This window comes from Uloborus diversus, chromosome 7 (genome assembly GCF_026930045.1).
Source record: "Uloborus diversus isolate 005 chromosome 7, Udiv.v.3.1, whole genome shotgun sequence".
Taxonomy (NCBI): Eukaryota; Metazoa; Arthropoda; class Arachnida; order Araneae; family Uloboridae; genus Uloborus; species Uloborus diversus.
Window position 1 is genome coordinate 122885242 of NC_072737.1, and position 13500 is coordinate 122898741.

Below are 13500 nucleotides of genomic sequence, written 5' to 3' on the forward strand. Positions count from 1 at the left end.
TCTTCGCAATATCAACGTTAACATCACCTAAAGCTCGGAGCGTATTTGTCCCGTTTTTCAACAACTTCATCTTTGGCGAATTTATCAGCCGACTGTTATTATGAAAGTTGGACAGAAACCTTCTTGCTTGATCGTCGTATCAATTTTCCAACAGACACTGATGTCCACGTAATTTTGCAAATCTTCGTCCGATTCCTTGGTAAAGGAATGTGTGTCCATAAATAACGTCAAACTTTTTTCAAAAATTTTAACCCCCTTCCCCTTTGCTACAAAGTTCGTTTTACAAGCTACTTTTCTTGAAACATATTCGTATTAAAAAATGCTTGATGTCACACTTCTTACTCTTTCCTTCCCGTATGTCACAAAGCCGCAATTTCACGACCCCCCCCCCCCCCCCCTGGAAGCGCGACATCGTTTGAGTTACAGTAATCCACAAATACTTTTTAATTGTCAATTAGGATTGTCGAATTCATTGAGGAAAGGAGGAATGCGAGATACTTTCTAGTCAGTTTGAAATTTGCGAATGGAAATTGTTCCATTTTTTGCCATGAAGATGCGTTGTTTGAAATTTTATAACTTTTGATTAGTTGAATAAAATGTAACAAAGTAGCATATTAAATTGAAGGAAACTTAAAGCTCTACAACTTTGTCTCTGACACGTTTTATGAATACTGATCCTAGGAAGCACTAAGAGGAAATGTTTGCCATAAGAGAGAATTTTTCCCAAAATCATCGATTTTTCATAACATATACTCGGAAAGTTATTAAAAATTTTGCAAAAATGTGTAGAAACAGCATTGTAGGTACTAGAATTAGCTTGAATTTTTTTTATTTTGAACGCATTTTTTTCCCCATTTCCAACATGTACACATAAAACCCAAAATTTGCTCCCCCCTCTCCCTCCTACCTTTAGCTCATCCCCTCCCCCCAAGAATGTTCACTTAGTACTAACTACCCCTAACAATATCCTGAAGTCAAAAAATATTGCACACTCCATGCACGCTACACTGTGTTAATTGACTGGGCTATTACTAGGAAACTTTAAAAAAATTATGTTAAACTAAAGCAAATCTTTTGATCGAAAGAGGACGCCACTAACTAGATAGGAAAAATTTACTTTAAACGTCATTCCATTTTTTAGTGGCGCCATCTTTTAGCAAGAAGAGAAAAGAAACTTCTTTAGGATTCAGTTTACTAAATACGTTTAAGAAAGTTTTTAAAAAAATTATAATATTTTTTAGAAGAGGTGAAAAAGCTTTAAAATTAATAACCACAGGTTTCAACTCACTTGAAAAAATAAATAAATACGTGAGATCAGTGTACAACATACGAGATAATATCTTTATCTGTAATTATTATCTTAATTATTTAAACCTGTGCTGTGCACGTCTGTCTGTATGTCAACCCTCCACCGTACTGTTAATGTCTACCAGTTTAATACTGGTACCGCTGCATATAAGACATCCAGGGTAAAATCATTAGAATTACGTGCTGCTGCTGCTGCTGCATTAGAATTACCAATCGTCACTCGTCGCAGGTGGCAATGAACCACAGCAGGTGGTGAATGGGATGGGGGAACGAAACGAGTGGGGGGTGGAGTACCTTAGTATAGCATAAGCACCAGAAATAGTTGCGTAAATAAACGCATTTCTACAAATAATCAGTGGCAGATTTTACAGGTTCGGTGTTCCCGTCGCAATGCATTTTGGGGGGATCCTGAACGGAACTTCATAAAATACTTTTCCTGCGCCTTTTTGGATCCTCTTTGGGGCCTCTGTGTTGTGATGGCGCGTAGCTACAGTTGCAACATCCTAAATCCGTCACTACAAATAATCTAAATTTTCTGAAGAACAAAATTAAAATCTGAAACTTGTACCTGTTTACCAAATGTATCTTCATTCTAGAAAGCTGCTATGAAATCTTTCTTTTGGCGTTAAAAGGAAATCATCCTTCTGGGCAATGATTTGCAGGAAGAATTACTCTTTAATTTAAGGTTTGGAAAGATGCGTCGACATTTCCTTCCTAAGATTTAAATTACGTGCATTGCCATTTCTCAACAAACTTTTACGCTTTACATGACTAAAATACTTACAAGACCATCAAAATATTTCTTATCAATGAGACTCGCTATGTGCTTGAAAATAGAAATTTAGTGACATGTTTTGTTCATTTATGAAATAAGTAACAAAATGCAGATTCATTATTTTAAAAATTCTATTGCACATTAAAAAGAAAAATAAAAGCATGTACGAAAAATTGTAAAACGAATCAAATTTTTCCACACATTTTGAAAAATAATTTATTAAAAACATGATGAAATAAAATTGTAACTCCATATGATAATGGCATAGTCATGAAATCAATGTTTTAGTGATTCCTTATTAGTTCTGGTCAACTTCTTGTCTCATACAGCTCCAGTGATCCCTGCGAATAATTCATACATTAGCGAATAAAGGCATTAACTTCTACAATGTATTTGGGGCACAGCAAGTGATGCTAAATAAACAAAACTTGTGAAACTAATTTATAACATAATATGCAATTCCAGACAGTTGAATGGGGTCGTTTCCGAAATTTTAAAAGTATTTTTTTCTGAAAGAGCATGTTTAAAAACATGGGATTATGACCATTTTTTAAATAATTTGTTTAAGTTTAATTTTTTTTTAAAAATTACTTAAATCGGTGCACTTTTATTGTTCATGTTTCTGCCCGATGACATCACAAATGATGAAATGCCATTCAGTGTTGCCATTCGCAGACCAAAATATTTAACTTGCATCTTTACTCACGTGTATTGGCAACGAAATGGTTGGTAGCAAACGTAGAGCGCAATTTTAATTCGCTTGTTGATTATCATAACGTTTAACCATGGCAGAAAGATGCGCCAAAATGCATCATTTGTGACGTCATCAAGAACACGCCTTGTTTGAAAAATCGGACATTTAAAAAAATTAATTAAAAAACAACTGTTGGGAAAAAAAAATATTTTCTGGGTCTATGTTTTTTTTTTTGCTCATTCTATCAATTTTATTGACTAAAAGTAGTACTTTTGACTGAAGGAAACAACCCCATTACTGGAAATAACTATTTAGGATATAAATTTGGTATAGATTACCTTCATCTTTTTGGTTTTCTTGGAGGTTTCTGATGCTCCAAAGACCCGTAGATACATAGGACTCATCAATTCATTCGGAACGTTACACTGTTCACCTAGAAACGAAATTTTTATTAAAATAATATCTAAATAAATTTAAAAAATCCGAAAAAAATAATTATTTTCTAAATATCTCGACAGATTACTGTAGTTCCAGTGACACGACATTATAAACAGTGGTGTTCCCATAGGGTATACATACGCCGTATACTCTTAAACATTTTTTAGACAAATAGCATATACCCTCATGGTTTTTCTTATACAGTAAAACCTGTTGGGACCTAAAAAAAAATATCGTAATAGACAGGTTATCGTTTTAGACAGTTTGATTATTCATGCTGACATTTTTCTGAGGCAAAAAAAAAAAAAAATTGTTATAGAAAAGTTATCGTTATAGACAGGTTTCACTGTATTATGACATATTATGTACATGATCGCATACACATGTTGTGCGTAATGGATTACTAGGAATATATCCTCAGAAACATTTATAGGAATATCACTGATTATAAATGAATGTTTTAAGAACTGAGCAATAACTGACTTTTTTTATACGAAGTTTGTTTTAACTGTTCCATATCAAATATAAGATCTCTCCTATTGTGAAATGTGAAAGCATTTTTTACACCGTTGGTTTGAATTTTAATTAGTAGTTATCAAGTCGATACCTTGTTTCTGTATGGATACGAATTGAAGTTCAACTTTTGGAGGGGTGGAAAAATTTGTATCATCGATGTCGGAATTTCCAACTCCAGGAAACTTTCAACTCAAAGTATAAGAGTAGTCCAAATGCGAATTGAATGAAAAAATAATATCGCGTTATTAGAATCAATGGAAATCGCCATTGACGCTGCAAGATAGGAATCCTCAATTTAGTACCATGGTCGTGGTTGATTTTTGCAAAAGCTCCTCCTTTGCTGCAACATCCGAATGGAAGTGTTAATCCCGTAATGCTTTCTTAAATGGTCTAAAGATGCGGGGATTGCAGGTTCACAAATCTGGATTGCAACGGATGTTCACAAACTCTCTTCAAAGGAATTTCAAGTTAATTTCGTGCTTGTAGCTTTAAAATTTCGAATACTTTTAAAGTTAAAAAAGAAAAAAAATACATATATTTATTTGTAACTAGCGTTTTCTGAATAAATATCTTACATAACAGTCTTTACTACAGAGAATGAATTTAAATATTATAATGATGGAAATACATTGAAACTGCAAAATATAAATACATCATTATAAAAAAGCAGTCGAAAACTTTGTACTATGGAATGAGTAAAAATGACAACAACGAGCATAAAGTACAAATAAAGTAGTAAAATAGAGTTAAAAAAAGAGTTTTTAACTCTATTTTACTACTTTATTTGTTCTGTATGCACGTTGTTGTCATTTTTATTCATAAATACATCATACCTGTCATTAGATTTATCAAGACACTTGCAAAGTATCCAATAATTATTGCAGAAAAAAATCCAATTTGAGCGAACCACATGTATGAAATTCTGTACAGTGGAAATATGTATCTAAAACAAAAATAAATTAATAAAAATGTGCTAAAATCACATACATGTTCAACAGATTCCGCTTAAAAACGTAAATACCGCATATAATTATACGCCTATTTAAGGCATTTATATATCTGTCCACGTTCAACTTTTATGCGGTGAAAACTTTTCGTCGTAATTTATTTATGACGTATTTTAGAGGGCTTATAATGTGCCAAATAACTTTCATATTAACAGATTATATTGTACTAACATTCCCGTACCCGGCATTGCTCGGGTAATGGAATTAGCAGGGATTAACAGTTCATGGTGCACCTAGTTTCGAAAATCCCCTATAATAATTACTTATTACCTATAATTTTTTTCTAATGTTGGGAGGATCCCGGGGCCCCTGGATTCCTTATATATATGCCCTTGTCCTTAACCGATCTTTAACTGCTATTAACGACCCTTTTAAAGTATTGATTATCTTTGCAAACACAGGCCATCCAAATTTTATTGTTTATACCTATGTTTAAGCAAAAACTTCTTTGTATACAACATTTTTAGTTTTTATTCTGGTGCTAAAATTATTAAGCTGCTTGATGAACTGACTTTGGAGCAAGCTACATAACATTGGCCGTGTGAAAATAAGTCTTCTCTTAAATCGATCCCTGCGACTTTTAATGTCTGTCCTTGTGACTTATTAATGGTTATTGCAAAGCAAACCTTAACAGGAAACTGCACTCTTCTAAATTCAAAAGGATAGTCCGCCTGTGATGATGTTGTTAAAAACTTCGTTTCTAGTTTTGAAAAAATGAAAGCAATAGACAGAAACATTATGATTTGACTTGAGAAAAGCCTCGAAGAATCACGTGAGAAACAAAAACAATATCAAATTTATAGTTCGCTATCAACCAAAAGTTGAGATGAAGTATTGAATAACTAGGGGGCTATCGCCCCCTGCTCGCTATCGCTCGCCAACCCCCGGAACTGCTTACGCAGTTCCCTGTGGATCGCTTCGCGATCCATGCTCGCTTCGCTCGCTCGCTGTATGCCAATACATTAGCCTAGCTAAAATTTTCCGTAAAAATTAAAGTTGGTAATTGCATTTAGGTCACCATCCATTTAACCAATATGAAAATTACGTTCATAATGTTAATTTGTCTGCTTTAGCCAGATTTTCGACAGTTTAACTTTGCTGTATGTAAGATGACTGCCTTGGCAATGTGCACAACTTTACCATTATAGATACAAAAGTGTCTGTCATTGCTTTGGAGAGATTGCACTTCTACCTGTTGGTCCGCGGAAGGTATTTTATTTCCCTTCTACCACCCATTGGAAAACCAATGAAGGCATTCCCCTATCCGCCACCTGGGGACGCGCCCTCTAGGGGTTACAGGCTCCCCCGAGGGATGTATTTACATTATTTACACTCTTATATATTTACATATTTACACTCTTATATATTCTAATCTGAGAAAACTTCCTCATATACACAATTAAAAATGTCCCGTTTGGGAGCCACAACTGACACTGCTTCAAAAGATCTTGTTCTTGATAATGCCACATAGAGCTGGCCATGACTAAAAACAGGCTCAGAGAGCACCAAACATATTTTCTCAAACGTTTGTCCTTGCGACTTATTGATGGTCATTGAAAATGCAACACGAATAGGGAATTGCATTCGTTTAAATTTGAAGGGCATGTTAGTCTGAGACGGAATCATTGGGATTCTTGGAATCAGGAAGGTCTCTTTTCCATCAATTGATTTTGCCTGAATAATGTTTTTCTTCAATTTTGTAACAATGAGACGCGTGCCATTACATAATCCTTTTGAGGGAGCTAAATTTCTCAACAGCATCACAATGCAACCCGTTTTCAACTTTAACTCATATGGTGGCATACCTGTAGGTGTCAAAGAATTTAAAAACTCTTCAGGAAATGTCAACTGATCTTGAGGGTCTTCACTGATAATCGTATCAACTGCTTTGTAAACAGTTTCGCTTCCTGGTATACATTCTAGTACTTTATTGTTGATGTCCATGGATCGTTCATTAGTAACAGTAAGTATAGCTCGACCTATCAGCTCCTGTGGAGTGACAGTGGAGAAATCTATGTCACTGTACAATTGCTGTATAGGATTTTGCACAGTAGGATAGCATTGCAAAGGTAACTTAACCATTGAGCCACTTTTTTTCTCTCCAAGGTCTAACAACCAAGTACTAAAATCTCTTTCCGATTCGAGGGTACGCATGTTTTTTGTGAGGTATAATTTATGGAATTTTAGCCAAAGATTGTGTTTTTTCAAGGAGCTGGCAACAGTCAATGTTCTAGAACCTCTTAAAATGACAGGAAGAACTTGCCGAAAATCTCCACCTAATAGCATGACCTTGCCTCCAAATGGTTCTTTACAATTTGTGATATCTTGTAGCAGTCTATCAACGGCTAAGAAAGCATAGACATGCGTCATGGGTGCTTCATCCCACACAATTAACTTTGCTTTCAGCAATACGTCTGCTTCTTTAGTATTTGGCTTCAAATTGCAAGTTGATGTTACGTTTAAATCTATTGGAATTTTAAAAACTGAATGAGCAGTTCTTCCTCCTTTTAATAGGGTTGCAGCAATACCTGTTGATGCAACAGGAATAACATGATCACCTCTACCCCGTATTGTGTGAAGCAAAGTTGAATAAATAAAGGTTTTTCCTGTTCCTGCAGGACCATCTAAAAAATAACACTTGGGTGTGTCTTCAGAGTTGTTGTACACTGAACGTAATACCTTTTCAACAACACACCGCTGTTCATTATTTAATTTTTCAGTGTAAATTTTAGCTTTCTCCTGCTCTTCCTCAATATCAAAGTTTACTTTGCTCAAAACAGTTGCAGGCAAATTTACAGCTGGTAAATGCAGCTTTTGGAGACTCAGATTGTATGATGCAAGCAGTTCCTCTATATCTGCAAGTGCATAGTCAGGTCCAGTCTCTTCAGAATAATGATGCACATAGTCTTCACAAAGAGAAACTTGATGCTGCCTCCATAGATCTGGAACATCTTCCACTTCGGCAAATCCACAAATCATTGCAAATAGCATGCGCAACTGTTTTGGAGATTGAATTTGAGCGGCTTCGCTCAAGGCATCATGCCACTGCTGGTCACGTTGAAGAAGACCGTACTCTCGACATGCTTGCTGAAAGGTACTGCATTTAAATCCATCTACTGTCAAAATATCTTCAAAACTGATTGCTCCTGATTTACGCAGTAGTAGCATTCTCAAATAGTACCTCTCGGTATCCTGTATGCTAACTACTGGCAGTCTTCCAATAACGTTTGGTCCTCCGCGTTGTCGCCTTTTCCATTTTGTTCCAGTTTTCTCAAAAACGTAATATTGGGGTATATCTGAGTACAATATGGTGCGAGCTTCAGGAAAATTCTGGTTTAGTTCAAACCATGCTGTGAGTGTGGTTTTTCTCATAGCAGCTCTTTCAATCGCCTGTGCTTCTTGACCGTCTTGGTAAACAATCGGTTGTTGCTCAGGTAAATGTACAGCTAAACGCACCACAGTATGTGATTTATTTGATAAAGTGAATTCGTTTAAGCGCCACATGGCTTCAGGTGCACTTACATATCTACCTTCAACAAAACTTAAAATTTCATCATGATTCAGAGCACCATCTGCTTGTATTGCTACCGAGGCTGCATCATGTCCTTTGTACACATATTTATAAAGGTATTTGACACTTTTAACTGAAGCGCAAATTTCAACGTTAATATGTGCATTATATTTTTTTATCAACCAAGGATTATAAGGGACAACCCATCTATTATCTATTGAATATTTTCCAACCTGCACAGGCTCAGAGTGTTTTCTGCGATAAATAGGGTACCCATTAACATTTTCTTCCGTCTCTTCCTTGAACTGTTTCGGAAAATTTTTACAGCACTGTCCATCTCTCATGCATGGAGAAGATGCATTTATAGTTCCACATGGTCCATGTATCATACATTTTGAAACAATTTGAAATAGTCTTGCGTCTGTTACAGGATCTGGAAGCTCTGCACTCACAAATTTATCAATGTCATCCTTCGTACGAATTTTGTTTTCCGGATCTAATGTCAACAAAATGTGTGCATGAGGCAAACCTCTTTTTTGGAACTCAATTACGTATATATATGCCAAAACTGTTCCAAATATTGCGTGCTTGCAAATATCTTCCAGTAATTCTTTTAATTTCATATTAAATACACGCACAATAATATCTGGTCTATTTTTTGGACGTTGCGCTTCTTTCATGCAATTTATAATTTCAGGCCAGGATGGATTGCAGGTAAATGTCAAAAAAATGTCTGGCTTACCAAACTTGCGGTCCATTGCCATAGCATCTTGGTAGTTCTGCTGCATATGGCGTGGGCTTCCTTGGAAAGAAGATGGTAGTATAATAAGCTTTCCAGTACGTACATGATCATTACGTGCTCGACACTCTAAAGCGTCTAAAAGACCCCGATAAAGTTCGATTCTCAGATCTTTCTGATTTTGCCTCAAAAAAAGCAAACGTGATCCTTCAGTTTTAATATAAGCATCAACAATATATTGTTGGAAAAGTTTACCACTACTGTGTAAAATGCTAAATCCATTTCTCTCGGAAAGTCTGTATGAATAATACTGCAGTTGTGTGACACGGGTGCGCGTAGTCGTTCTCCTCTCTTCTACATGTTCCATTCGAGTGTTCCAACCACATTCCCCCCAAGGAAACATCAAAGGGTAGATCATTGGATCACAACACTGGTTTAGTGGTGAAATGTTTTGGCATGTATCACCAAGTGGGTACACACAAATGTCTCGGGTGGATGGTGGTTCTCCGTTATCACCAACAAATATCGCAGCAACCTCAGTGGATGAAGTGGGAGCATTGAAGCGTCGCATATCCAAATTTTTATCTTCTAAAAACACCATCTTTACTGATGTAGTTTGGTGCTCTTGGATCAATCGATGCATTTGAAGGTAGGACTGGGCAAATGGGTTTATTTCCCTTAACATTAAATCCAGCTTTTCAAATAGATGTTGTAAGCACTGTGGATTGCTACCCATGCGCTTTGCAGTAGACACACTCGAATCGAAAATATACAGCTGTCCGTATCCTTCTTTATGATGGTCATTTGCATACAGGGGAGACACTCTGTGGTAGACTGCGCCCCCATCGAAGCGAATGCTAAACCAGAGTTGTATTCTCTGATTCGCTGCCGATAATTTTTAGCGGCTGGGGAATTTTCAGTCAGCAGTTCCTTCAACAGATCAGGTGCGTCACACAATGCCGGTAACCGCACCTTTCCGTCATGGCAACATTTAGTATATTTATTTGCAGTATTACGCTCTTTCTGCCAATAAAGAGCACCACAAAATTCGCATTCTTCACACATTGCTCCACAATCATGTTCATCGGCAATGTTGTTTTGAACGCGTAGGCGCTTTGAGCGTCGTCTATTCTCTGCTTCAGTACGATTGGCTCGTCTTAAATTGGATTCAAGAACGGTTTCCTGCCTTCTTTGAGCTTTTCTTTGCTGATTAAGGTTGAAATGGGCCACAGCCCGACTCAAACTCATCTCAAAAAAAAAAAAAGTTCGTTGAGTATTCTGTGATTCAAGATTTCAAAACAACGTAGAAGTTTGTTTACATGATTTATCGGCGAAGTGTTGCCAACAGAGGTTTAGAAATTCACCCCTTCATTTGCCGGCACGTAAGAGAATTATATCTTCACACATTGCTCCACAATCATGTTCATCGGCAATGTTGTTTTGAACGCGTAGGCGCTTTGAGCGTCGTCTATTCTCTGCTTCAGTACGATTGGCTCGTCTTAAATTGGATTCAAGAACGGTTTCCTGCCTTCTTTGAGCTTTTCTTTGCTGATTAAGGTTGAAATGGGCCACAGCCCGACTCAAACTCATCTCAAAAAAAAAAAAAAAGTTCGTTGAGTATTCTGTGATTCAAGATTTCAAAACAACGTAGAAGTTTGTTTACATGATTTATCGGCGAAGTGTTGCCAACAGAGGTTTAGAAATTCACCCCTTCATTTGCCGGCACGTAAGAGAATTATATATATAGATGATTTGAATGGAGGAAAGCCTTCAAAAATAAGGGATTTGAATTTCAATGACAGGTTTTAATTTCGCAGAAATTAATGGGTCTTAATTAATTTCTCCCGAACTAATTGAGATTTGAAAAATCCTTTCTTAGTGGTTACTTTCGTAATTATGCGGACATGCCTGCCAAATTTCAAGTCTAAATCTTCAGTGGTTTTGGCTGTGCGTTGATATATCTTACTAATATTATATATGCGAAAGTTTGTCTGTATGGATGTATGGATGTATGGATGGATGTTTGTTACTCTTTCACGCAAAAACTACAGAACGGATTTTGATGAAACTTTACAATAATATAGCTTATGCGTCAGAATAACACATAGGGTAGTTTTCGTCCTGTTATGGGGGGCAAAACCCCCTTAGGGGGGCAATAAAACACAATTTTTGTATAAAGTCTCTAATATTGGGATGAAAAAATACTTGCACATATTTACATTATATGTCCATCGAAAGCTCTGATTTTTCTGCTGAAGATGGCACCTGTTCGAAATTTCTAAGTAGAATAAAAAACGAGTTATGAGCTTTTTAGATCCATGTTCGAAGGCTATCCTCAACTCAATACAGTATTTAGTGTATCATCTCAACTCCCTGTCGATAGCGACAATTGTTGTATTGTTGACTTTCTTTGCTTTTCGTGATTGTTCAAGGCTTTTCTCAAGTCAAATCTTGAAGTAAGATTTTTGCACAAGATTGGCAAATAATACATGATTTGGCTGATGATTTTCCATTTAAAGGGAACTTTAATGTAATTAATGGTTTTTATTATTATTTATGCTGATTGAACACTTACTCATTATCCAAACAACCAGAAGATCGCCAAAATTTATGCAGAAAGATTTCCGTAGCTGATGCATTTGGCAGTTTTTTCAACGTTGCTGTTTTTAAAGCCGAAGACTACGTCATAATGTTTCTCAGCTTTCACCATGTAAACAAAATATCGCCAATCAAAGAATTTTCAAAAGACTTTTTTTACTGTATTAAATAATCCAGCAACTAAATTAGGCAAATCCATAAACAGCACAAAAACTTCCATTAATTTTCCTTTTTGCACAATTTTGAACAATCACCAAATTTTATTACTTATTTTGGTAACATTTCGGATGAAACTGTTTAGCGCCATTTTATGGTGACCAAAAATATCTCAGCATCTGGCGACGATATCCCTGTAACGAAAATTAATATCATACTAGCTGCGTCGCCCGGCTTTGCACGGTCCACCTCGAAAATAAAAGTTATGTCAAGTGACGCGAGTTCAACACTCAGGCTTGAACCAAAAAAAAAAAAGTCAGTGAAATTTTGCGGCAGATTGCGGAACCCCCCCCCCCCAAAAAAAAGTAAACATTTTAAATCCCCTGATTACACGAAAAGCCTCAAAACAAAAACAAAAATTTCACCTGTTCATATTCGAGAAAAAGAAATGGCAACAGATCTTTCATCTCAATGATTTTTTTCACGCTGTAAATTTTAATAAAAGCGTTCATCCGGAAAGTTGAGTTGAAGCACTGAATAATAATTTGAATGGAGGAAAGCCTTCGAAAAATATGGATTTTATTTTGAAATCTAAGAGTCATAATTAATAATTTTTAATTGATATCTCCGCTAATTATTATCGGAGGATTATGTTAAATAGCCAAACATGAAGACGGGAAGATGACGAATCCATCGATACCTGGTTTGATGGTCAGTTCACTGTCGTTCGGGAGAAGAAGCTTGGACATAGATAGATAGATAGATACTCAGATTTTATATGTATAAGATCGTTTTACAAAGTAAGGAAAGAATGGGGGAGCATCATCGAAGGTACGCCGAAACGACTTTCGCAAATTCGGTAAAATCGCACCAAGAGCTACAATGATTGAAATTTCCCGAAGTAACTAAAGCAAGTATAAGGGGATTACGAGCGCAGCTACTTTTTTTTAATCACTTCGTACTTCATTAGCCATATAGAGAAGGTTTTAGACTCCATGTTAAAAAAAAGTATCAACAGATTAATCTTTTTAAACATGAGAAGATTAATTTCATGTTTTTTAAATTTGTATATGCTTAAATATAGTGCTTTCGTTTCTAAATCAATACTACTTTGTTCTTTATACTTATTGCTATTTTAGTTTTATGGGTAAGGAAGAAACTCGATTTTTAATCACGTCAAAAAGATGTGTTTTAAATTCTTTCACTTAAAACAGAAAACAAAAGCAAGTAACGATTTTTTCTAATAATTATTACTGACCCAGGCAACGGCGGGTATTTTTGCTAGTATATATATATATATATGTATATATGTATATATATATGTTATCTCAGGACATTGATTTTTATATATTAAGATTTACGACAATGATCAAATTTTATTGCAGATTTTCACCTTATAAAATTAATCTCAAACAAAAAACCCGTGAGCACTAAGCGAGAACACATTTTCAGGACTCAAGTTCTAAATTTTTTTGCCAGTTTTGATAACTATAATTAAATTCATACTTTATAGCATTTAGCAAGATTTGCGTATCATAAAAATGTATTTAGTTGCTTCATTGAATCTAAATTTTGCAAAATATTACTTCAAAGAAACGACGAAAATAAGTGAATCCTAGCACAGCATTCGAAACACACGGCACTTATGCATTTTGTTTTTTGGAGTAAACTTGAATAATATATTTGCTTTGCCTACGGCATTTGACTAAAATATGTAGGAGTATTTATAAAACATTTATAAGCATTTTTTATTCGAAA

General features: G+C 35.6%; 1 protein-coding gene across 2 annotated transcripts in view; it reads right to left on the reverse strand.

Annotated features, from left to right (window-relative positions):
- Window positions 1-2312: 2312 nt before the first annotated feature.
- Window positions 2313-13500, reverse strand: part of LOC129226440 (putative sodium-dependent multivitamin transporter) — a 49687-nt gene continuing 38499 nt past the window's right edge. For both annotated transcript variants that reach the window (XM_054861042.1, XM_054861041.1), the window contains 3 exons: window positions 4565-4674; window positions 3116-3210; window positions 2313-2424 (listed from right to left, as the gene is read on the reverse strand). In XM_054861042.1, the coding sequence (XP_054717017.1) occupies window positions 2392-2424; window positions 3116-3210; window positions 4565-4674 (238 nt within the window). In that variant the 3' untranslated portion in view covers window positions 2313-2391. The remainder of the gene's footprint in view (window positions 2425-3115; window positions 3211-4564; window positions 4675-13500) is intronic.